At 31.5% G+C, this 26,242-nt stretch overlaps 2 protein-coding genes across 4 annotated transcripts; both read left to right on the top strand.

Moving 5' to 3' along the window:
- Nucleotides 1-672: 672 nt before the first annotated feature.
- On the top strand, nucleotides 673-15,788 carry LOC144562615 (agamous-like MADS-box protein AGL65). Its single transcript, XM_078311822.1, has 12 exons — nucleotides 673-723; nucleotides 1,397-1,584; nucleotides 2,492-2,551; nucleotides 2,646-2,664; nucleotides 3,149-3,213; nucleotides 3,311-3,326; nucleotides 13,471-13,541; nucleotides 13,786-13,882; nucleotides 14,022-14,066; nucleotides 14,632-14,732; nucleotides 14,866-15,000; nucleotides 15,148-15,788. The coding sequence occupies exons 1-12, from the start codon at nucleotides 706-708 to the stop codon at nucleotides 15,410-15,412; spliced, it is 1,080 nt and encodes a 359-aa protein (XP_078167948.1). The 5' UTR covers nucleotides 673-705; the 3' UTR covers nucleotides 15,413-15,788.
- On the top strand, nucleotides 11,159-25,208 carry LOC144562625 (agamous-like MADS-box protein AGL30). 3 transcript variants are annotated; one of them, XM_078311840.1, is made up of 13 exons: nucleotides 11,159-11,247; nucleotides 11,992-12,179; nucleotides 12,376-12,435; nucleotides 22,088-22,106; nucleotides 22,533-22,597; nucleotides 22,721-22,736; nucleotides 23,095-23,165; nucleotides 23,386-23,482; nucleotides 23,609-23,650; nucleotides 23,914-23,996; nucleotides 24,156-24,287; nucleotides 24,408-24,707; nucleotides 24,926-25,208. In XM_078311840.1, exons 2-12 carry the CDS (start codon nucleotides 11,995-11,997, stop codon nucleotides 24,694-24,696), a joined length of 1,059 nt encoding a protein of 352 aa, XP_078167966.1. In that variant the 5' UTR covers nucleotides 11,159-11,247; nucleotides 11,992-11,994; the 3' UTR covers nucleotides 24,697-24,707; nucleotides 24,926-25,208. The 3 variants fall into 3 exon arrangements, with proteins under 3 accessions (XP_078167966.1, XP_078167972.1, XP_078167957.1); XM_078311831.1 differs by lacking the exons at nucleotides 11,159-11,247; nucleotides 11,992-12,179; nucleotides 12,376-12,435 and adding exons at nucleotides 20,287-20,407; nucleotides 21,067-21,253; nucleotides 21,930-21,989; XM_078311846.1 differs by lacking the exon at nucleotides 11,159-11,247 and having other exon boundaries at nucleotides 11,327-12,179.
- The last annotated feature ends 1,034 nt before the right edge of the window (nucleotides 25,209-26,242 follow it).

The raw sequence follows: 26,242 nt of genomic DNA, 5'->3' as shown, positions 1-26,242 counted from the left end.
GGATTCGTTTTTGTTTTAAAAAATGAAAATTTAACTCATTTACAATGAAAGTTAAACACTTTTCTTTATATGTTTAAATTATACAATTGTTTCGCTACATTTGGTTGTGCTTTGTTAAATTTTTTTAACAGAGCGTTTTTCTCTTCATGCAGCGAAATTCTATACAATAAAGAAAGATTGGTACTGTTATTGCGCTGTATGAAGTAAAACCTGATCTTTTTGTCGCCGACATTCTAGAAGGTTGGGAGACGCAGACGGGTATTTTGTTTGGGGTATAATTATGAGCTTCCTTAAAGAATAGATGCCACATTTACATTTGTGTATTAATTATGGGTAATTTTTAGTGCTAAATATAATTGAAGCGAGATACAATTAATGCATCGGTTAATTAATTTCTCTTTTTAATAGCTGGTGATTATTGAGAAATAATTAGGAGTCGAAAGATATAACAAACAAAAATATTCTCTCTGCTCTCAAAATTAATTAAGAGATGTTTAAAACCAGCCCTTTTTGTGCCTTATTCAACGCGATGGAGTACGAAAGATCTGTACATCACTTGAGCCACTGAAATGTGGGGCCCGTGTGATATTAATTTTTGCCTGAAAACTGTGGCAAACCTTATCAGTTCCGAGTGTGCCTCGCTTCTTCACCTCTCTGTTTCTCTATTTTTAGCTAGTATGAGCTGTACTAAAATATCTCATTTAAATGCTTCGCTTCACACAGGTCATGAGTTCAGTTATTAAGAAGAGTCATGCAATGAATTAATTATTATTTTTTTTTCTCCCCATTCTCTACTTCTTAAATGGTTCATTAATTCATATTAAGAGTTCAATCATTTTCCTTACTATCAACATCATATTCATCTCATTTTCTCTTGTTAGGTATTTTAATTCCTTGTTTACTTCATTTTCTTTTAATTAATGTTAATTATTGCTAGGGTTAATCAGATCTGTTATAATTTTAGACCAACTTCATGAAATGAAGTTTATTACCAAAGCAAATTAATCCACTCGTGATGGAACTTCTTGACAGAAATTATGTCTCCTGTTTGGTAAATTTTTCAGGAGATCGCTTATCTTCTTTTCTCCAATATCTATTTTGTATATTGTCTCTGAACTTTGAACTATATCTCTAATTTGTGGTAGTTCCATCTTTTTGTTGGAGAAAAACTGTGACAGGAATAATAAAACCTCGACAAAAAATACTCACAATGGCTTCGGAGAAATAAATCTAAGTAGAGGGCCGGGGCTGAATCTTGATTTTGGGATAAATCAGAGTTACCTCACAAGAAATTTGACATATTACATCAGTAGATCAATGTATGAATGCCCTCTTAGTTAGGCTTTGGTAATTGCGAATTATATATATTCTCATATTTATCGTAAATGGTGAACAGAAAATGGGGAGAAACAAGTTAAAAATTCAGAAATTGGAGACAAATGGTGGACGACAAGTGACGTATTCGAAAAGGCGAACTGGTATCATCAAAAAGGCGAGAGAATTGTCAATTTTGTGCGATGTGGATGTGCTGCTCCTCATTTTTTCCACAACAGGAAAACCTTCACTTTGTTTAGGAGAAAAGAGGTACCTCACCCCCTTTAAAAAAATGCATCTTACTTGTAAAAGCCAAAGGTTTTCAAATGACCATGGCTCTGAAAACTGTGATTGGAATCCAAATAGGAAGTGCTAAGTCGACCGTAAAATGAAACAATTTAATTGTGAGAATTGGCCGAACAAGACTGGAAACTCAGATTTTTGTTTTTCTGCAGAAGCTTGTATTACAACAACAACAACAACCAAGTCTTTAGTTCAAAACAAGTTAATGTAGACTAGAATCAAATCCAATCATGATCATATCTATTGGTTTCATTTCATGAGAAAATGTTATTTTAATTTTGACCATTGGTCTATCGTTGACTCGTCACACCTATCACGACCATCCTCCTTTATATTGGCTTGGGACAGGCTGTGCAGAAACTATATACAGACGGAGTTCTTATATTGTCTTAAACAAATTGGAAAAAAATTGAAAAACAAACTAATTTGTTAAAAGTTTGTTAAAACAAAAAAATTACACTCAAATAATCCACTAATATAATCTATAACAAGCATTCAAATAACCAGCAATGAAGATAAATACTAAAATGATATTTTTCTGTAAAAAAATACTGATTATTGTAATAAATTTAAATATGGAGCACCTAAATAATCTTGAAATTTCAGAATAAACTTCTCGCTTTAGTTGCTTCTAAGTCACAACTCCAATAATCGCTTGCCGTGTAACTTGCTCATAAATCAGATCAAGTCCAAAAAATTCCGGTGCCACTCGGCTGAGTCACTGGGAATTGGCCAATTCTCAGAGCCATGAAAATGTTCAACAACAACAAGTCTTTAGTCCCAAACAAATTAAAGAAATCTCAAAGCATGAAATGTCCAATTCTTGCAAAAAAATCGGTGACACATAATCTTCATTTTTTTTTTCATTCTTTAGTAAATTTGAAGATGTCATTCAAAAATATGGGGGACTGAGTCCACAAGAAAGGAACAAAAGGTATATAGTTTTTAAATTGTTTATATTTTCAAAATTCCTTTTCCTGTACTTTTACTGACTGAACCTCTTTTTTTTTTATCTTTCAATTGGGCAGAAAACAGGAAAGCCTTGAGGTAAGTTTTAACTACACTAGTCCTTTTTTTTTTTTTTTTTTTCTGTACATGGGTTATGTACTAGGAGGTATTAGTGTTGATACTCCTATGAAAATCAATTTGGCACACACTGGTACAGGTGTTTGTTCTTCTTATACCGTGACTAGTATTGTTTACAAAATTGTATATATATATATATATGCTGCAGGCTCAATTTATCAAACATAGCAAATAATAATTATAATATTATAATTTGTACTCATATAAAAAATATATATTGGGGGAATTGCGGTTGCAAATCATGAATATAACATCATTTCATTATAAACAAAGGTTCACTGTTATTTAATAGGCTTTGAAGTGTAATTGCGGGTTCAGTGTTATTTAATAGGCTTTGAAGTGTAATTGCTTATTTATTTACTTTACTTTTTTTACTTGCCAACCATTTGGTTAGTGTAATTGCTGATGTTGAAGTGTGTCAATCTAAGTTAATTGAACTTAACAGGCTTTGAAGAAAACATTCAAGAAAGTTGAACATGAGGTTAACATTGAGCAATTAGCTGATCAAGGGTCTGATTTATTTCTAATTTACTCAACTATTCAGTACTATGTTATATTCTTTTATTTGATTATTATTGATATATTCTTTTTTTTCTTCCCATTGCAGCTCCCACTCAGTTGAGGTAATTATTTTGAAGATGTCAGATATCAAAGCAGCACATAGCAAATAAAGCGCATATATATATAGTATTGTTTGCCGCACACTTATATTTTGCGATTTCAAAGTTCGGAACATTGATCCAAACCGTTCAAGTTGATCCCCATATTAAATTGTGCTTGGAGATCAAATTTTACATTTTTTGGAAATTGTTTACTAATTTTTTAGATTTTTTTTAAATTGCTGTTTTGATGGTCCAGAATTTTCTGTAAAACAACGATTTTAAAAAATTCTAAAAAAATAGTAAAAAGGTTTTAAAAAATGTAAATTTTTGTCTCCAAGCACATTTTATTATGGAGATCATGTTGAATGGTTTGCATTAACTTTTTAGACTTCAAAAACGAAGATATGAGTGTGAAGTAAAACATATATAGTTTAACATTTAGGTTTCTCATTATTTCAGCATAGAGACTACATTTTTCATTGTTCCATGTCCAAAATAAAGCTAAATTAGCACTAGTTCAAACAGTTGAAAATAATATGATAGAAAGGTAGTTAAATGTATATAAATTATGCCTATATACATGCTTTAAGATATTTTGAGTTGCTTCAAGTTGCAAATAAAGTTTTTTGTTGTTGCAGGAAATGAAGCAACGAATAGTTGCATATAGGGACCAAATATCTCAAGCTCTAGACTTTTTGGGACCTCTTGCGTAATAATATAAACTTTTCCTAAATTGTTAAGTTTTGTTATGTAGCTAGCTAGAAACTGACTTTAATTAAGTTCAGTAAAGTTCTATATGGAATAATTAACAACAATGCGTACAATCAATTCTCCAAAAAAAAAAAGTTATATTTGGGGCATAAAAGTAAAATACTAACAAGATTAGCATTATTTTTTGTAATTTTCAGGGAAGTAGAAAATATTGATAACATTGAAGACATAAATATGTTAGTGGAACTGGAGCATTGCATCAGCAATTTATTTACTCAATATCGAGTTTCAAAGGTTTACATTTCTTTTGAATAATTTTCATTTTATTAAAATGACCTCCGATTATAAAACAATGTTTTGAGGATTTACTTCTTTTTTTGGAAAATTTTTCTTTGCAGTTAATTGATTAATCCTTTTTATTATTAGGAAAATTGTGCAAAAAACCTTATAGAGCTACAATATAAGGGCGAGGTACGTACAAAACACTTCTCTATATATGTTTGGTTAAATAGGAGCTATTAATAATTGCTACTATATATTTGGAGATTTAGTATCCTCCATTGTTGTTTCCTAGTTTCATACAAGCTATCAAAATAGGATAATGGATCCAATGGAATATATGCGTTGTTTCCTAATTTCATACTTAGTAAGCTATCAAAATAGGATGTTGTTTCTTAATTTTTTTTAATATTTATGCGATGATGAATTATTTTGTAAGAAATTTATTTGTATTCGTAATTATCAGAGTGGAATGAACCAACCCATTCAACAAAATGGAGCCTTTTGGTACACACTGTCTGATGGCCAGCAGATTATACTTCCAGCTAATACTATGCTACCTAATATGTGAGTTTATAAAATATACTCTTTCAAGCATTTATATGTATGTCCATTGGTATGCTTCATTTTTTTTGTTTGATTCTTATTGGCAAATATGATATATAGTCAATTTTGAACAACTACTAATATTTGGTTGTGATTTCGTACAATGGTGCCAGGGATCCGTCTGACTTTGGCATTGGATATCATGAGGTTCCGATGAATGACCCGACACAAGACATCGCTTGGGCTCAAATGGGTGGGACTTCACAGACATTTATTGATGAACCAACTGATTCAATGCCACCTACGTAAGATGATAAATATGATTCAAATGAGACATCGATCCTTTAAATTCATAAAACATATTCTTGTAATATATATATCGAATGAAGCAAACAAACAAAGAACGAAATAATGAATATTTTCCATCAATATTTTTTCTTAGAGAAACCACAGTTTGCATGGAAAGTGATGAGACAAATGAGTTACTACAAAATGAGGAAGATAGAAATATGGCCGGAACTCAATTCACGTGCCAAGGTCAGGAGGTATGGAGTAACATGACTGAAACCTTTCTTGAATGGGCAGATCTCCACCTTCCCGAAGGATCTAGCAATGAAAGCAATGATTTTGTTGACAACTTATTCGAACAAAATGCCTTATTCCATGAAAAGAATGTTCACGACTCGAACTTCCAAGACTGGACCTCTGCTGGGTTCTAACTTACATGTCAGCTTTTCTTCTACTTTTTTTTTCGGAATAGTGTGCTGATACCATGATATATCCTCCATGGTTTTGGAGGGGGGGGGGGGGGGGGGGGGGGGGGGGGGTGGGTTTGCGGTACAAGATTTATATTTATAAACCAATTTGTGGTGGATGAAAAAATTTCGTTTATTTTTATAATAAATTTAATATATTATAAATTGATAATCTTTGCAGCAAGTAAACTAGCTAATGCCTGAAGCCTCATGCAATTGATGCATTCCCATGTGGAGGTCTTGCTAGCTCTAATTCTAGGGAGTGAAGAGCATGATATCATTTGCTAGCTCTAAATTTTTTGTTGGTTCATTTGTTTTATTTTGTTTCATTTCTGGTACTACATATACCGATTTGTTATTTTAAGCTTTGTGTGTGTGCTTATTTGTTTAGTTTTAATCTTGGTTAAGACTAATAATAAAGGAATAAATGTTTGCTTATTTATTTAGTTCAGTCGTTGTTGGGTTTTTTTTTTTTTTTTTCTTATATTATGTGTGATTGGTTTTTGATAAATGATTTTTATTGGTTATATAAACTAATAGGTTCCAGTTTTAAAAATATAAGACCCAAGTTATTTGGATGCTAATATATTTGTTCCAATTTTTTTTGGTTAGTTACTTCAAATCTAATTTGTAATAAACAACAACAAACAAGAAGTTGAGGTAGCATAGAGATGAAACCTAATCATAGTCATAAAGTTAAGGTGGAATCTATGGATTCCATTTCATAAGAGAATGACGGGTTTTCGACCATTAGTTTATCGTTGGCTCGCCACACCTATCACAATCCTCCTCCTTTATCCTGGCTTGAGACAGACTCTACACAGGCAAGAGTTCCACATCTAGTTACTAATCAATCTTGTAAATTAAATTTCTTAGATCATTCTAATTAATCATTCTAGGGTTCCTTTAAAACTTAGCACCTTATATAAACCACCATGTTTATTCGTGTAATTCATCAATTCAATTGATCTAAGTAAGATACTAATCTCATTGGTATTGTTCAGCAGGCACACATTAAACTTCTTTAGAGCTCCTTAATTAGTACCTTAAGGAATTATAAGCTTGCCTAACGGACTCTTTTTTCACCACGCAGAAATGGCCTCTACTAACACCCAATTTCTAATGATGGGATCCGATCTTGGTATGAAACTAATAGAGTACTAAACGTGTTGTGACAAAACTATACTATCAGTTGTGGCCTCTGTAACTAATAGAAGATGTAGCCAACTTTTTTCTATCGGTTTAAGTAAAGCAACTAATAAAATAGAATTATCTTCTTTTATAAATCGGTTGTCTTCTATAGGTTGAAAACTTAGTACCGATATAATATTGATTAGGTTTATTAACCGACTTCTTCTGTCATCTATCGGTTTATGGTTTTGCACTGATAGAATAGGTTTATTAACCGACTTCTTCTGTCTTCTATAGGTTTTGCTTAAATGTTAGAGCATCTACAATAATGGTGATTTCTTTTAGATTGCTAATCTGATGTGTTAATTGCTAATATAATTGCTGGGATGTACCACAATTTCTAAATTAGCAAATTTGCTTTTGAAAAAACATTTGTTTAATGACACGTTGACTAATTAATTGGTTGAAATCTTTTTTTTGTATCTGTAGCGCTCTCTCTCTCTTAACAGAAAATGAAGATGCATTGATGTGGACATAGAAAGAAATTAAAATTAATTGCACTGACACAACAAATTAGAAATAAAAAAATAATATATAGTCTTTCTATTGGAAGTTGTATGTAAAAAAAAAAATCTTTAGAAATATATTTAAAAACTTAGATGACTTGACCTACAATCTTTACTAAAAAATGAGGCGACAAAGCAAGTGTGGCCAATCTACATTTAAGCGGACTACTAATCACGTCCCGAAATAGTTTGCCTTAAATTATGGGGCATGCATATTGCTTAATATTAATCATACAGCGTACATACGCTGTCAAGGCTTTTTTAGATATGAAGACAAGACAAAAAAAACAAATAAAATGGAGAAGTTTTTGTCTATGAAAAAATACTAGCTATATCAAAATTAATATTTGACTATCTGAGAATTCGAATTTAAAAATTAAATATATGGAAGACCGAACTTCCAAATTTCTACTTTAATTTCATCTCTTGTCTACTCAATCAGAATTTAACTCATGGCCTTATCCTAACCTCTACATTAAAATCTAATGAATAAGAGTTAATGGAATAGAATTATTTTTCTTTGTTAAAATTTGGGAAATATAGATCTTGAAAAACCCAACTTCAAATGTGGATGCTACATTGCATTCATCAGGACTCTACAATTTACAAGATAAAAAATAACCAAGTTTAGCTATACATAAACATAAAATTATTGTTTAGATTCGAATTTATAATTTTCAATTTTGTCTTTTTTTGAAAGAGTTAAAGTGTCCATATTATTTTGGGGCATCTGTTAGGTTTTTGTGTATTTTTGTAACATACTGAAATTTAAAAATTCACCTCATTAATAGTTAAGTGTCATTTTTACAAAGAGAAGGGGCATATGTGCACATTGGTATTAAAATATTTTAGCCTCCCACGTTAAAAATTTTATGGGCTGAAACATTTTAATTTTCTGGCACTAACCACTTGACTTAATTTTATTTTGGGTCAAGTCTCTCTCTTTGGAATTAACAAAAGTGGATACCTTGGTATTAACTAAAGGGGATTAAAACTTTGGAATTAACGTGAGAGTGGGGGATAACTTTTCTGGATTTATTTCTCTTTGAAAAACGGGAAAAAAAAAACAGAAAATCTCTATTCCCTGGAATTAACGAAGAGAGGAGAAAAGGAAGAAGGTGGTGCTTCTAGTCTTGCCACAGAGAACGATAAGAAAGAATCAGTGGTGCTAGCAGCAGAGGTGACTGAACAACGACAAAGGGAAAAGAGGGCATTGACGCTGAAGGTGAGGCCCAACGTTACACAAAGGTAAAACAGTGACTAGACCGCGAGATCGTCTCAGCAACGTTATCACGAGTCAGGTGCGGGTTTTGATTGCTAATTGTTTGTTTGTCAAGTTCTTTGAATTATTGATGTTATTTATTTCTGTGATTTGCTGCTTGCTGAATTCTTTAATTTTATTTTGAATTATATTACTTAAATGAATGGGTATAATTTCCGAAATCAAAATGTGAAATCAGCTTACTGATTTTATTTGGTAAACTTAAATTGCAATTAGTAACTTGAATGCATGAGTATAATTTTCAGAAATTGAAATGTGAAATCAGTGAAGTGATTGCCTAGTGATACCACATTGCACTATGGGCTGGGAATTTATAATATTTAGGTGTTCATCCGAACCTGATCACTAAGTGACTTACCATATTGTGGATATACATATGATAGAACCAAACCATAATCATGAGATTTTTATAAAGAAATGCGCTGGAATTGAAAGAACATGCTGAAATTGTTAAGTTTAAAGCATGAATTTATTTTAGGCCAAAATAGTAAGTGCATGGGGAATTGTTCAAGCATGTAGGCGCTGTTATGTGTAGCACATGCTTGAAACCTTAATTTTGAGTATTAAAATTTGACAATCACATAGGTGTTGTTATGTGTAGCATGTGAATTGTTGTTCTAAAGAAATTGTATTTGAATTTAGTGAACTTTGATTAAATTATAAATTGTTCGCCAATACGGTTAGTAATAGTATAATGGGAAATTCTTCAAGCATATAGGCGCTGTTATGTGTAGCGTATGCTTGAACCTCAATTCTGAAATATGCCGATCACGTAGGTGCTGTTATGTATAGCGCATGACTTAAAACCAAAAATGAATTTCAGTCGATCGCGTAGGCGCTGTTATGTGTAGCGCATGATCGGATCATGTAGGCGCTGTAATGTGTAGCGCATGATCGAGGCACAGAGCGCTCCGTGTGGATTGTTCCATTATACTTTGGTAAACCCCGACCTAGATAAATTGTTACATGTAGTATTTAGAAATTGAGAATTTACAATTGAACTCAAATATGCCCTATTTCTGATTGAATTAGAATGATGGTGTGATTGTCTTGTTATATTATCATTTGACAGTGAGAACTTAATTATGCAAGCTGGTTGTTTATTTAGTATGATATATCTATGTTAATGCTAAATGATTATTTTGGATTGTGAGTTTTTTTTTTTTTACGATCTGTTGGTTATGTTGAATCTTAATAAATTGTACTTGGTGTTATTTTGGTTTCAATGGTTGGATATTAGGATCTCTTGACTGAAATTAATACCGCACTGAGAGTTATAATATCTCACCCATTCTATTTTGTGGGTTTCAGGTACTAGTAGCATGACGGATAATCAGAATAAGTAAACGATAGGAAAGGGGACTGCTATACTAGACAGTGTATTTTGGTATAGTCTCTATAATCATGTATGTGTATATATATGGTGGTGCAGTCTCTTTATATCTTGTATTTTGTTGATTTCGTGCATAGATTATCTTTTTGTTCATAATGCACGAAAAGCTACCTTGTATATATTATGAAGAAAGACTGTATGACATGTTTATATATGTATATATGGTAGTTGACTTCAAGACTATACATTGACATAATTCATAACCCTATTTATTATGACCTAGTGATATCTAGTCGAGTTAGCTGTTGCATGCCACTTGAATAGGTGTTACGGCAGGTTGTCTCTTCTATGTAGGTTGTGACAATTTTTCAGTCCAACCATAGTAAAAATCAAAACTAGTTATTGATTACTAGTTAATTTTTATAATTATCAATATTCCATCAGATTTATGATCGAAAGAAAATATATTTTTCTAAAATAATGACATATCTCTTAACAATATATGGTATTATTTATAAACTACCCATGTGAATTTGAAAACTTTTTCTTTTTTTTGCTTATGCTTATTCTTTATTCTCCAATATTTTAAACCTGGATACTATAATTGAAAACAAACGAAATTGTTTATTTAAATATGTAATAATATATTTAGTTTCCTCCTATATCACAGAGCAATAAAATAATAAAATAGAAGTAATTTTCTATTACTCTTGTCCAATCATTAATTTGAACTAACATATTATAGTTAGCTATACTGGACAGATACATTTTAAATGATTTGTTACTGGACTACTACTCATGCACATGGCATTTAGGAAATACATCTTGTGTGAAGAATTAATACATCCTGCATGAAGGAACAAGACAATAACGCTATTGAATAAGAAACAAAAATTATTAAATATAATAAATATTAGCTTAATATTAATTATACAGCATGGGCATTTGGCAACCCTTATCAGTTCCGACTTCAGCTTGGGTCCGATGGCTGGACCCAAAGTGGTTCCAATGGGTTCGCTCACCATCGGATCTGTTTTAAGATTCGTGCGCACGAATTTTAAAGTATATGCAAAAGTGCGGGTGTGAATCTTAAAGCAGATCCGATGGTGAGCGAATCCATTGAAACCACTTTGAGTCCAATAGCCATTGAACCCAAGCTGTTCTCATCAGTTCCTAGTGTCTCGGCTTTTCATTTCTCTTTCTCTATTTTTAGCTCTTTATTTGACTCTTTTCTCTCTCCTCTCTGATCTATGAGCTGTACATAAGTATCTCAATCGATTGTTTCGCTTGACTCAGGACAGTTCATTTATCTAGAAAAGTCATTTAATGAACTAATTAGGTTTTCTTTTTCTCCCCATTCTCTACTTTTTTAATTGGTCATTAATTCATATTGAGAGTTCAATCATTTTTCTCACTATTAAGACAATTTTCATCTCAAATTCTCTTGTTGGGTATTTTAATTTCTTGTTTTTTTTTTATTTTCTTCTGTAATATTGATAACATCCTCTAAATAATCTTAATTATTGCTAGCTTATCAGATTTGTCCTTATTTTATACCTAATTCATGAAATCGAGTTTATTCCCAATTCAAATTAAATTTGCTTGTTTTAGTGATGGAAGTTTTTTATAAGACTAAATTTTTTGACAGTAATGATATTTTGTTTGTTTTTTCGGTAAATTTGCCTCCAATCTTATCACTGAACTTTTAATTATCTATCTAAAGCCACTAGACTCGTTGTATCTTATCAAAATTCGGTTGTTTTATGAACATTTCCTTCAAATACAATCTCTTTGTCTGACAAAGAGGATGGATGAACAAAATTTGTGGTAATTCCATCTTTTTATTTGACAAAAAGTGTGACAGGAGTAATAGAACCTGGATAAAATACTCACAATGGCTTTGGATGAGAAATAAATCCAAGTTGAGTGGTTGAATTCAGATTAGGGATAAATCAGAGTTGCCTCACAAGAAATTTGCATTGGTTTTTATTTGGCATATTATATTAGTAGATCAATGAATACCCTCTTGGTTAGGCTTTGGTTAATACCAATTATATTCTAATGTTTTCTTAAAAATGAACAGAAAATGGGGAGAAATAAGCTAAAAATTCAGAAATTGGAGACAAACAATGGACGACAAGTGACATATTCAAAAAGACGAACAGGTATCATAAAAAAGGCGAGAGAATTGTCTATTTTGTGCGATGTGGATGTGTTGCTCCTCATTTTTTCCACATCAGGAAAACCCTCACTTTGCTTGGGGGAAAAGAGGTATATTAGCCTCACTTTAAATCTTACATGTAAAAACCAAAGGTATTCAAATGGCCATAGCTCTGCAATCCATTATTGGAATCAAAATCGGAATCGATTCCAGCTAACAAAGCCAATATTTATCGAAGCCAGAAATGACAATTTCTTGAAAAAAATTGGTGCCACAAATTATTCATCTTTTTTTTTCATTGTTTAGTAAATTTGAAGATGTCATTCAAAGATATGGGGGCCTGAGTCCACAAGAAAGGAACAAAAGGTATATAGCTTTTTAAATTATTTATATTTTCAAATATATTATTTCTTGTACATTTGCTGACTGTACCTCTTTCTGTCTTTATTTCAATTGGGCAGAAAACAAGAAAGTCTTGAGGTAAGTTTAACTACTCTAGTCTTTTTTTCTACACTTAATTAGGTTATTTACAGGAGGTATTAGTGTTGATACTCACAAGAAAAACAGTTTGCTCTTCTTACGGTGATCGATCACTAGTATTTTTTACAAAATTGTATATATGCTGCAAGCTAAATTTTTAAATATACATCAAATATACCAAATAATAATTATATATAATATTTTAGTTCGGGATCATTCCAACAATATTTATTGGGGGATTTATGTAAAAATCATAAATATAACATGTTTATTTGCTAACTATTGATAAAAATGATTGACATTGTGGGGTTAATGTTATTTATTTATTAATTACTTTGAATTTTTGTTTGCAAACAATTTGTTCAGTTTAGTTGTTGATGTTAAAGTATCAATCTAAGTTTATTTAACTTAACAGGCTCTCAAGAAAACATTCAAAAAAGTTGAACATGAGGTTAACATTAAGCAATTAGCTAATCAAGGGTCAGTTTTATTTTTATTTTACCCAATTATTCAATACTTATGTTATATATTCTTTATATTAATTTCTATATGTTGTAGTGCATTCTTATTGACAATTATTGATAAAAAAATTGTCTTCTTTTGCAGTTCCCACTCAGTTGAGGTAATTATTTGAAGATATTCAAGCAGTACATAGCGAATAATGCACATATAAATAGATTAACATTTAGGTTACTCATTATTTTGGATGAAGGAATATAATGGAGACTATATTTTTCATTGTTCCATGTGCAAAATAAAACTAAATTTAGCATTAGTTCAAACATTTGAAAATAATATGATAGAAAGGTAAGTATATACAAATCATGTTGATATACACTACAACGGCTTTAAGAAAAAGATTGTATGGAAAATGGAATGCAATTTGTTGTTAAGTTATATTGAATTTATTTTCTGTTGCAGGAAATGAAGCAACGAATAATTGTATATAGAGACCAAATATCTCAAGCTCTAGAGTTCTTGGGTCCACTTGCGTAAGTAATAATATAAATCTTTTGTTTATTACTCAGTTTTGTTATGTAAGCCAGAAACTAATTTTAATTAACTTGGATTAGTCTTTTTTAGGTTTTCTTAAATAAAGTTCTATATGGAAGAATGATCAATAAACTAATTACATCTCCATGCGTCCAAATAATTCTAAAATAACAAAAAAACAAAACAAAATTGGGACATAAAAGTAAAATACTAACAAGATTGGCATTTTTCTTGTAATTTCAGGGAAGTCGAAAATATTGATAACATTGAAGACATAAATATGTTAGTGGAACTGGAGCAACACATGAGGAATTTAATTACTCTTAATCAAGTTTCTAAGGTTTACATGCATTTCTTACACATAGCATCAGCACAATTTTATTAAAGTTTCCTTTGATTATGTATAACAAATATTGAAGATTTATTTTTTGAATTTTTTTTCCTTTTGGAGTTAATTGATGAATAGTTTTTTTTATTAGGAAAGTTGTGCAAAGAATCTTATGGAGCTGCACTATAATGGAGAGGTACAATATCATGACTTCCCTAATTTTGTAAATCTTAAAATTAAAAATAAAATCGTTGGATATGAACTACATCATTTTATCTATGCATATGTAAAAAAATCTGGCATTTCAACTTTGTTTTGGTTGTCATCTTGAGCTTGTAAAAATTTATACTAATGTGCATAATTTCTAGACGTTGATTTTTCAACTTATTGATTCATATAAAAACAAAATCAAAATGTGATAATTTTTTATGGACACATAGAGAAAATAACATAGATCACATCTAACGGTTTTATTTTGACGTTTAAGTTTTAAACTTTGAGTTATTTAAGTTTTTAAAAATGGAGGCATGATGGAGGAACAAAAAATGGAGGCATTTGAACCCTCCTCTATTCTTATTGCTACTATTTGGGGATTTAATATCATTCATTGTTATTTGGTAATTTTAAATATAATATGATGGATCCAAAGGAATATAAAAGGAAACTATATACCATTAGTGATTGTTCCTGATTTTTTTAATAATTATGCAATGATGCATGAATTTTTTTTAATAAAATTATTTTTATTCATAATTTATCAGAGTGGAATGAACCAACCCATTCAACAAAATGAGACCTTTTGGTACACTATGGCTGATGGGCAGCAGATTATGCTTCCAGCTAATACTATGATACCTAATGGGTGAGTTTATTAAATCTACTCTTTTAAGTATTTATGTATACTGGTATAGTTCTTTTTTGGTTTGATTCTTATCAGCAAATTTGATAGTATATTTTGTATTAGTGTTGATATTTGGTTGTGATTATGATGGCAGCAGGGATCCCTCTGACTTTGGCATTGGATATCATGAGGTTCCGATGAATGATCCCACGCAAGACATCGCATGGGTACAAATGGGTGGGACTTCGCAAACATTTATTGATGAACCGACTGATTCAATGCCACTCACGTAAGATGATAATCAAATTTTATTAAAATTAGACATTCTTTTAAGTGGATATAATAGATTAATGTAGTATATGAATGAAGCAAACAAACAAAGAATATTTTCCATGAATAATTTTCATATAGAGAGCATGCTTTGCATTGAAATTAGTGTCGAGACAAACGAAATATTGCAAAATGAGGGAGGTGCAAATGGAAATGGAAACATTGCCGGAACTCAATTCACTTGCCAAGGTCAAGAGGTATGGAGTAACATGAACGAGGCCTTTCTTGGACGGGCAGATCTCCAGCTTCCCGAAGGATCTAGCAATGAAAGCAATGATTTTGTCGACAATTTATTTGAACAAAATGCCTTATTCCATGAAGAGAATGTGCATGACTCCAATTTCCAAGACTGGACCTCAGCTGGATTGTAACTTACATGCATGTCAGTTTTTCTTCTCCATTTTTGCAAATAAATTGTGTGGTGATACTGTGATATCTCCATATTTTTGGAGAATAAACATCCTCTGAGATATCTCAAACTTTGAGTGCATCTGTATAAAATCTTGACAATTCAAATTCGTTCTACCCAAATCTCAAGGCACATTAAACTGCCCCGTTCCATTTCAAATAGGCGCCAAATAAAAATTAACACTGGCTTTGAATCTACTGAAAGTCTGAAATATATCTCAGAGGATACGGACTCTGTTTTGGTGGTGGGGGATGAAAATTTTCCTTTGGTTTTCTAGTAAGTATGATATATTAAAATTGATAATCTTTGCAGCGAGTAAACTAGCTAATGCCTAATGATCATGCATGATGTCATTTGCTCTACCTTTATTTGTTGGTTCATTTGTTTGTTTTGTTTCATTTCTGGTACTACGTATACCGGTTTCTTTTTTATGCTCCGTGTGTTTGATTTTTTTTTTTTTGTAAAATTTGTGTGTTTGCTTATTAATGTAGTTTATTAATTTAGGTTAAGACTAATAATAAATAATTCAATTAATGTTAGCTTATTATTTCAGTTCATTATTTTATTGGGTTTGTTTGCTTAATTATATTATGTGTGGTTGATTAGTGATACATCATTATTATTTGTTATGTAAATTAAGTTTTGGTTCCTGAAATTAAAGGAGAGAATTTATATAGCACCACAAAATGGTGGCTGCTTTCTAAACTCCAAGAATTCCCTCTTTTCTAATGTGTCACTTGATAATTGACCTCAAGACAAGAAATGTGTCATTATTGTATATCTCAATTTCTGATATTTTTTTGTGTACATGTCAAAGTTAGATTAATTGTATTTATACTCCACAAGCGTGTTAATATCTCAAGCTGGAAATAGTATCCTCTGCGAAGTTGTTCCGTGCGGAGCTTTTAATCTGGTCCGTTCGTTTCAGATCGGACGGAATAGATCAGATCTTGTCCGAATTGAAAAAAAAATATTTCTCAAAATTTGCAGAGCTTTTAATCGGATCCGTCCGATCCGAAACGAACAGACTAGATTAAAAACTCCGCACAGCTTTGCACAGAACGACTCCTCAACTTCCGTGTGGAGCTTTTAATCTGGTTCGTTCGTTTCGGATCGGACGGAATAGATCAGATCTTGCCCGAATTGAAAAAAAAATATTTCTCAAAATTTGTGGAGCTTTTAATTGGGTCCGTCCGATCTAAAACGAACAGACTAGATTAAAAACTCCGCACAGCTTCGCACAGAATGACTCCGCAGAGAATACGCTTCCCTCAAGCTGGCGGGCCCCTTCTAATACACCTGAGCTATCTGCTTTTTTTTAACACACTATATTTGTACATTCTTTCATGTAGCAAAAATTTTATTATTAGAATCGTAAAATGAAATCGTTGTCTAATTATTTATTAAAGGAATTTTACAACTCCACAAACTGTCAACAATATTTTTTTTATTAGGTGGCGTTGCAAATGTAATTATTCTTTTCAGCAATACTTTCAATTTATATGTCACACCCCGATGATTGACAACCCGCCTCGCTCATCAATGCAAGGCGATTATATTTTAATACACAACATAATTATACATACATTATCAATGACAAGTAGATAACCCACAATACACATGAAGTATATTTTTTTTTTCAAAGTGTCATGAGTTATATGTTACAAAACAAGTCGATATAAATCTGATACGGTATAATAAAATACAATTGAAATACCATAGCAGATTTATCGAAAACAACATATATTTTTATTGTGGCAAATTCCACAATCTTTGAGAGATTGTGGCAAATTCCACAACCTCGGCGTCTTGCGCTCTGTACTTGGAACCCACAAAAAGGAAAGATGAGAGATTGAAAAATCTCCCGATGCGGCATTCAGTTCCAGTCGAGTTATCCTCAGATCCGACGAACTAAAACCAAAACAAAACCGAGCACAAAAAATATAGACTACAATAATCATGTAAGAATCAAAGAATCTAAGTTACCAAATAATCAGTCAAGAAACAAAAGTATAAGTTCACTTTAAGAAATGCTCAAATACCGCAAAAGAAATCAGCAAGCTAGATAAACAATTGATAGCTATAACAAACAAGCATAACAAAATATTATAACATGCAATACTCATGTACAATAGACTTAAAAGTTCAATCCAATTTAGTTGTGCAACCATATCATAAAATCATGCTTTGTTCAAGACTATTCATGATAGAATAAAATATCACTTTATAAATAACCATTGTGGTATTAACAATACTCGGTTATGCGCTACAAGTATAACACCTACATGACCCTGGTCATGTGCTACAAGTTCAGCGCTTACATGACTGTCAAGATTCAAGTATGAGGTTCAACCAAGTATATACAAGACTCCGATCATGCGCTACCATGAATATGGCGCCTACACAATTTCTGTTATGGCCATAACCTGAAATTATGCGCTTACCCCAAATAGGGCGCCTACATGACTAAAATTATGCGCTATAAGTATAGTGCCTACATAACCGAGTCATGTGCTACCACGAATATGGCGCCTATGCAATTTCTGTTATGCGCTACAAGTTCAGTGCCTACATAACAGAAATTATACGCTTACTCCGAATATGGCGCCTATGCAATTTCTGTTATGCGCTACAAGTTCAGCGCCTACCTAAAATAAATTGCACGCTTACCCCGAATACAACGCCTACATGATCGTCAGGTTTCAAACTTGTGGTTCTTTAACACATTTCTTTTATAACAAGTAAATAATTCATATCATGGATGCTACTATTCACTTAAATCAAACTTATGATTCAACCAAATGAAAAATTATATCAAGTCATGCATCAATTTCATAAAATTAAGATCATGCTTCCTAAGACATTTCATGTATTTACATCATACAATTCAAAACTTCCACAAAGATCTATTGTAAGACAAACAATTAGAAATCAACAAGCAATTATCAAAACAATAGCAACCAAGCAAACCAAATCACATTTCAAATAATATTAAACCAAATGATTCAATCATGTCATTCTCTAATCCCATAAATCAATATAGAAATAGTCAAATACCATTCAATCATGTCATTCTCTAATCCCATAAATCAATATAGAAATAGTCAAATACCATTCTTGAGGCTTATGTATACATGTTTAAATTACCGCATACTTGTCTAAAGTGTCACTGTACACACCAATTTGGTTTACAATTAAAAGGGACCAAGTATTGCACGGGTCACTAATTATAATCTTCATTTATTATAACACTTTCATGGTTCATGTAATCTTATGCATTATGCAAGTACCACTACCATACGTACCAAATCAAGCAACCAAATTGACAATATTAACCAAATAATCCCGCAATTAAATCACAATCATCAAGAAATCAACATGCAACCAAAAGCAAGCAAAGAAACCCACGAGCATACAACAACAATTAAGCAAGTTAGAAGGAGCTAGGAATAACTCGAAATCCGCACCTTGTAACATTGGACATGACAGAACTCGAAGTCAGTTCACTGTTCAGAATCGAGTCGATCGAGTCGTTCGAGAGCAGCTACAGATTTCAAGCAAGCAATCAATTGCAAACTGAGAAACTTCCGTCAGCTCTGTCTCCTTCTCCGCACCGCTTCGTTGGGCTGCCGACACTCCTTTCTCTTCTCTTTTCTCCATTGTTTTCTTCCCGGTATCCCCTCTTTTTCTTTTCGTTAGTTTCTATGTTTTATTCTCCATTGTTTTCTTCCCCGTATCCCCTCTTTTTCTTTTCGTTAGTTTCTATGTTTTAATCTCCATTGTTTTCTTCTCTGTATCCCCTCTTTTTCTTTTCGTTAGTTTCTATGTTTTATTCTCCATTGTTTTCTTCTCTGTATCCCCTCTTTTTCTTTTCGTTAGTTTCTATGTTTTATGTTTTAGAGTACACTGGGCTGAGTGAAATCAAAATGAACGGTTCTCCAATATCCACCGATAAAATAAAATAATGAAAAGAGAAGTAAAGCGGTTCCTTCATAAAAAGTAAAGAATAAAATAATATACTCTCTCTCTATTATTTCTAATTTTGAAAAGTTAATATCTATTTGATTTTAGAATTAAATAAGTTTCATAACCTATTTCTTTTCATATCCACAAGATTTGGAAATACAAAATTTCAGCGGCATATATGAAATAATTGAGTTAGGTGAAATATTGGCAGTCCAGATTGCTAACAGGTGTCCCTCCCATACACATTTTAATCATTAAAGAAAATTATTTTAAAAATTATTATTACTTAATAATTAGTTGATTAGTGCACAACTCCTTTCTTTTAAATTAATTTAAAACATACTAACTTTCTAACTAAAATGTTGTTAAATAAATATAATTCAAATAAACATAATGTTAAGAAAAATTTTAAAAAAAATTCAAGGCTAATAGAAAATCTATCTAATAACTTCCTGACTATACAATCAAAAAAAATTTCGAAATTGTTGGTCATCTCAATTCATATAAATTTAAGATAAATTTTAACAATCCACGGCGAGACTATAAAAATTTCTTCAATTTTGTGTTTCACTTTATATCGGATACAATTTCCCAAAATATCTTACATTATATTTCGAAAATAATTGCAAAGGTAAATTAATTAATGTATAAAATTAGACCACCACTATAGTTCAATATGAAATGTGGGGCCCGTGCGATATTTCAGCTTAAAAATGTGGTAAACCTTATCAGTCCGGAGTTCCTTGGCTGTTCATCTCTCTTTTTCTCTATTTTTAACTCGGATATCTGATTCTTTTTTCTCTCTCTCCTCTATGAGTTGTACATAAGTAACCCATTCTATTGCTTCGCTTCACACATGACTTCAGTAATAAAATAATTTGTTTTTTTCTTCCCATTCTCTACTTCTTCAATGGTTCGTTAATTCATATCAAGAGAGTTCAATAATTTTTCATACTGTCAAGACGGTTTTCATCTCAAATTCTCTTCTTGGGTATGTATTTTAATTTCTTGTTTACTTCATTTTCTTCTCCAATACTGATATTATTCTCTACTTAATCTTAGTGATTGCTGATTATTCATATCTACCTCATGAAATCGAGTTTACTACCCAAGCAAATTAATTCACTCACTTATTTTAGTGATCAAACTTTTTGATACTGAATTGTTTGACAATAATTATAGTTCTCTTGTTTTTTCTGGTAAATTTATCAGGAGATTACTTGTGTTTTTTTTTCTCCAAGATCTATCTGTATCTTGTCACTGAACTTTGAATTTTCTCTCGAAAGCCACTGGATATGTAGCATCTTGTCTAGATTCAGTTGTTTTATCAGCATTTCCTTCATAAACAGTCCCATTTGTCTGAAATAGAGGATGGATGAACACTTCTTTGTGGTAATTCCATCTTTTTAATGGAACAAAAACTGTGACAGGATTAATAAACCTGGAGAAAGTACTCACAAAGACTTTGGAGGAATAAATTTAAGTACTTTTGCAGAATCCTTATTTGGGATAAATGAAAGTTACCTCACAAGAAATTTACATTCCATTTTTTTTATTTGGCATATTACATCAGTAGATCAATAAATGCCCTCTTAGTCAGGCTTTGGTATTACCAATAATATTCTAATATTTTTCTTCAAATGTGAGCAGAAATGGGGAGAAACAAGTTAAAGATTCAAAAATTAGAGACAAACACCGCACGACAAATAACATATTCGAAAAGGAGAACCGGTATCATGAAAAAGGCGAGAGAATTGTCGATTTTGTGCAATGTGGATGTGTTGCTTCTCATTTTTTCCACAACAGGAAAACCCTCACTTTGCATGGGGGAAAAGAGGTACCTTACATCTTTTCAAAAATTTGCATCTTATAATAAACAAAGGTTTTCAAATGACCATGGCTCTGAAAACCATGATATGAATTGGTAAGTTGACCCGTAAAATTGAAATCGGGTGAATTTGTGAATTAATATGGAAACTCAGATTTTTATGTAGAATCTTGTTTTGTACTAAAACAAATAGGAAAAAAAATTAAAGAACAAATAATTTGTCAAATCTTATGTTAAAGCAAGAAAAACAACAACAATTAAGCCTTTAATCCAAAACAAGTTGAAGTAGGCTAGAAATGAAACTCAATCAGAGTCACAAAGTCATGTTAAAGTATGAAATTCCACTCAAATGATTCTGTAACATAATATAATACAAGCATTCAATTACCATCAGAGAAAATACATATTAACATAATATTTTAAAAAAAGGCTGATTATTGTTATAAATTTAAATATAGACCGCCTAAATTAATTTTGAAAATATCGTGTAAACTTCTCACTTTAGTTGTTTCTCTGAGAATCAGCCAAGTGCACTTGATCCACCGATTTTTTAATTAAAATATGTTCGTTGCGTAACTCACTAATAAATTAGATTGGACCCCACCGATTATGTTCTAGGTTAGCCATACCATTTCTTGAAAAAGATTGGTGACACAATTCTTCATGTTTTTTTTTCATTGTTTAGTAAATTTGAAGATGTCATTAAAAAATATGGGGCGCTTAGTCCACAAGAAAGGAATAAAAGGTATATATATAGCTTTTCAATTTTTTATATTTTCAAATATAATTTTTCTTGTACTTTTGCTGACTGAACCTCTTTCTTTCTTTATTTAAATTGGGCAGGAAACATGAAAGCCTTGAGGTAAGTTTAACTATTCTAGTCCCTTTTTCTGCACTTAATTAGGTTCTGTACAGGAGATATTAGTGTTGATACTCAAAAGAAGAACAGTTTGTTACGGTGACTAGTATTTAAAATATATATATATATATATATATATATGCTCCAAGCTAAATTTATAAATATACATCAAATATACCAGATAATAATCATAATATTTTATTTTAGGATCATTATTAAAATATATATTGGGGGATTTCTGTTGCAAATCATAAATATTGCATCTTTTCATTACTAACAAGGTTCATGAAAAACAATAGATAAAAAAGATGAGCATTGTGGTGTCAATGTTATTTATTTATTTACTTCAGATTTTTATTTGCAAACCACTTGGTTAGTATAATTGTGTTGTCAAAATATCAATTTAAGATTATTCAATTTAATTAATAGGCTCTGAAGAAAACATTCAAGAAAGTTGAACATGAGGTTAACATTGAGCAATTAGTTGATCAAGGGTTAGTTTTATTTTTATTTTACCCAATCGTTCAATACTTATGTTATATTTTTTTTATATTTAAATATGTTTTAGTGCATTTTGATTTGATAATTATTGATAAAAAGTTTCTCTATATTTGCAGCTCCCACTCAGTGGAGGTAATTTTTTTGAAGATGTCAGATATCCAAGCAAAACACATTGAGAATAATGCATATATAAATAGTTTAACATTTAGGTTACTCACTATTTTGGGTGAAGGCATGGAGACTACATTTTTCATTGTTCCATGTGCAAAATAAAGCTAAATGAGCACAAGTTCAAGCATTTAAAAAATAAGATTGAAAGGTAAATGTATATAAATTATGCCTATATACACACACTCTACATGGGATTTAAGACATTTTGAGGTCTTTCAGGGTGCAAATGAATTTCTATTCTTATATAATATAAAATAAATTTTTCTTTGAATATGGAATATAATTTGTTGCTAAGATATAAATTTTCTTTCTGTTGCAGGAAATGAAGCAAAAGATAATTGCATACAGAGACCAAATATCTAAAGCTCTAGAGTTCTTGGGTGTACTTGGGTAATAATATAAACTTTTTCTTTGTTGTTAAGTTTTGTTATGTAGCTAGAAACTGATTTAATTAAATTTGTTTAGTCATGTCTAGTTTTTTTTTTAAATAAAGTTTTATATGTAACAATGACCAGTAAACCAACGCCTTAATGTGTACAGTCTTTCTCCAATAAAAAAAAATTGGGATAAAACTAACAAGATTATATTGGCATTGTTTTGTAATTTTCAGGGAAGTCGAAAATATTGAAAACATTGAAGACATAAATATGTTAGAGGAACTGGAGAATTGCATCAGAAATTTAATTATCAAAAATCAAGTTTCAAAGGTTTAAATTCCTTTCGAATATTTTTATATTATTAAAATGTCCTCCGATTTTGGAAAAAAAAATTGAAGATTTAGTTTTTGAGATTCTTTTTTTACACTTATTTGATGAATATTTTTTTTTTATTAGGAAAGTGCGAAGAATCTTATGGAGCTACACTCTAATGGAGAGGTACAATATCACTTTCCTAATTTTGGTTAGGAGCTATTATTAGTCTTGCTAATATTTGGGGATTTAATATCCTCCATTGTTGCTTCCTAATCTCATACTTAATTAGTAATTAAGCAATCAAGTATAGGATGATGGATCCAAAGGAATATAAAAAGAAACTATATATATATATATATATATTTTGTGATTGTTCCTGATTTTTTTAATAATTATGCAATGACGAATTCCTTTTTGATAAATTTATTTTTATTGGTAATTACCAGAGAGGAATGAACCAACCCATTTTGTACACAATGGCAGATGGTCAGCAAATTTTGCTTCCAGCTAACCCTATGCTACAGAGTGGGTGAGTTTATAAAATCTACTCAAGTATTTATATGTACTGGTATGGTGCTTTTTTAGGTTTGATTCTTATCTGCAAATTTGATAGTCAGTTCAAGTATAATTGCAGTGTGTTATATTTTGGATTAGTACTGATATTTGGTTGTGATTATGACGGAAGCAGGGATTCCTCTGACTTTGGCATTGGATATGTCGATGTTCCGATGAATGACCCCATGCAAGACATCACTTGGGCTCAGATGGGTGGGACTTCGCAATCATTTATTGATGAACCGACTGATTCCATGCCACCCACGTAAGATGATAATTACATTTGATTCAAATTAGACATTCTTTAAGTGCATATAATAGATTAATCTAGTATATCAAATGAAGAAAACAAACAAAGAATATTTTCCATGAATAATTTTCATAGAGAGACCACGCTATGCATGGAAAGTGGCGAGACAAAGATACTACAAAATGAGGTAGGTGCAAATTTAAATGGAAACATGGCCGGAGCTGAATTCACATACCAAGGTCAGGAGGTGTGGAGCAACATGAGCGAGAGCTTTTTTGGACAGATGGATCTCCACATTCCCGAAGGATCTTGCAATGAAAGCAATGATTTTGTTGACAACTACTTACTCGAACAAAATGTCTTATTCCACAAAGACAATGTGCCTGACTCCAGCTTCCAAGACTGGACCTCAGCTGACTTCTAACTTACATGTCAGTTTTTTCTCTCCTTTTTTCGAATAAATTGTGTATTGATACCGTGATATTGATTGGAGGGGTGCAATAGTATTCCTAAACCAAATTTAATTTGTAGGATATCTCCATGGTTTTGGAGGGGGTGCAATAATATTCCTAAACCAAATTTAATTTGTAGGATTGAAATGTATCCTTCATTTATTATAATAGTTTGATATATTAAAATGATAAATTTTGCAGCAAGCTAATGCATGAAGAAGGCATGCCTCATGCAAATGGATCATGCATTCCCATGTGGAGGTCTTTCCAGCTCTAGTTCTAAGGAGGGACAGCATGGTATCATTTGCTGTATCGTTTTGTGTTGGTTCATTTGTTTCTTTTGTTTCACTGTTCTAGTACTACGTACCATATACCAGTTACTTATTTAATTAAGCTTTGTGTGCTTGCTTATTTGTTTAGTTTTAATATAGGTTCAGACTAATAATAAAGGAATAAATGTTAACTTATTATTTAGTTATTATTCATTGGGTTTGGTTGCTTATATTATGTGTGATTGGATCGTGATAAATCCTGCTTATTTGTTATATAAATAAGTCTAGGTTTTTGTTTTTCTAAATAACACCCGAGGAGTTCGGATGCTAATTTATAAAGGAGATAATTTAAGTAGTCTTTTTTTAAATCTTTAAAAATTGGTATTTGTTTATTTTTTATTGAAAATCAAAACTTGCAAGTGTTGGTAATTTGGGTAGGTTCAAATACTAATCCCGACCCGAAACAAAACAAATAAATTTGATCTAAGATAGGAATTACCACTTTAAGCATAGAGAGTACAGTAGGAATCATCTCAAGTTTAATAGAAACTCGCGTGTGGTCTTTCTCTCTACTTGTCTTGCTTGTGAAGATCGTCGAAACTGCATAGCAATAACAATCACACCTCTAAGGCTCTACCGATATTCGCACGAATGGTGTTGGAATTCCATGACCTGGTTTGGAGCACCACAAAATGGTGGCTCCTTTCTAAACTTCAAGAATTCCCTCTTTTATAGCTTCTCTCTCACAGTTTTATGGAAAAAATATAATTTGCACTAATGCATGCAAGCGCAAATCAGTTTTCTAAAACAGATACACATCACATCTGCACCTTCCTTTGTAGTTTGTATAGCCTCAAATCAGTTTTCTAAAACTTTGGCTCACATAATTTAATTACCACAGGAACACACTTTTTTTCTAACAATCATTTTTGGCTGAAATCAACATGTGCATTTTTTTTTCTAAATTAGTTCCAATTAGTGATGTGTGTGGTCCAATAAGTTCATGCAATGTTGTATGGATGTCGAAGTATTGTTATTATTATCGCACACCGGTCCAATCCAGACCTTCACTCGTAGAGAACTGCCAACCATATATTATTTTCTTTCTTGATTTTCGTCAATAGTAACTCCACAGGAAACACCTTCTCCCTAAATATGACTTCATTTCTTTGTCTCAAAATCCACCACATCGTGCAAATGAAACACATAGCCCATTAACCTTTCTTCTTCTCGTCATTTGACCCAC

Source organism: Carex rostrata, chromosome 1 (genome assembly GCF_964058835.1).
Source record: "Carex rostrata chromosome 1, lpCarRost1.2, whole genome shotgun sequence".
Classification (NCBI taxonomy): domain Eukaryota; kingdom Viridiplantae; phylum Streptophyta; class Magnoliopsida; order Poales; family Cyperaceae; genus Carex; species Carex rostrata.
The sequence above is the reverse complement of the archived record's forward strand: the minus strand, read 5'-3'. Positions and strand labels throughout refer to the sequence as shown.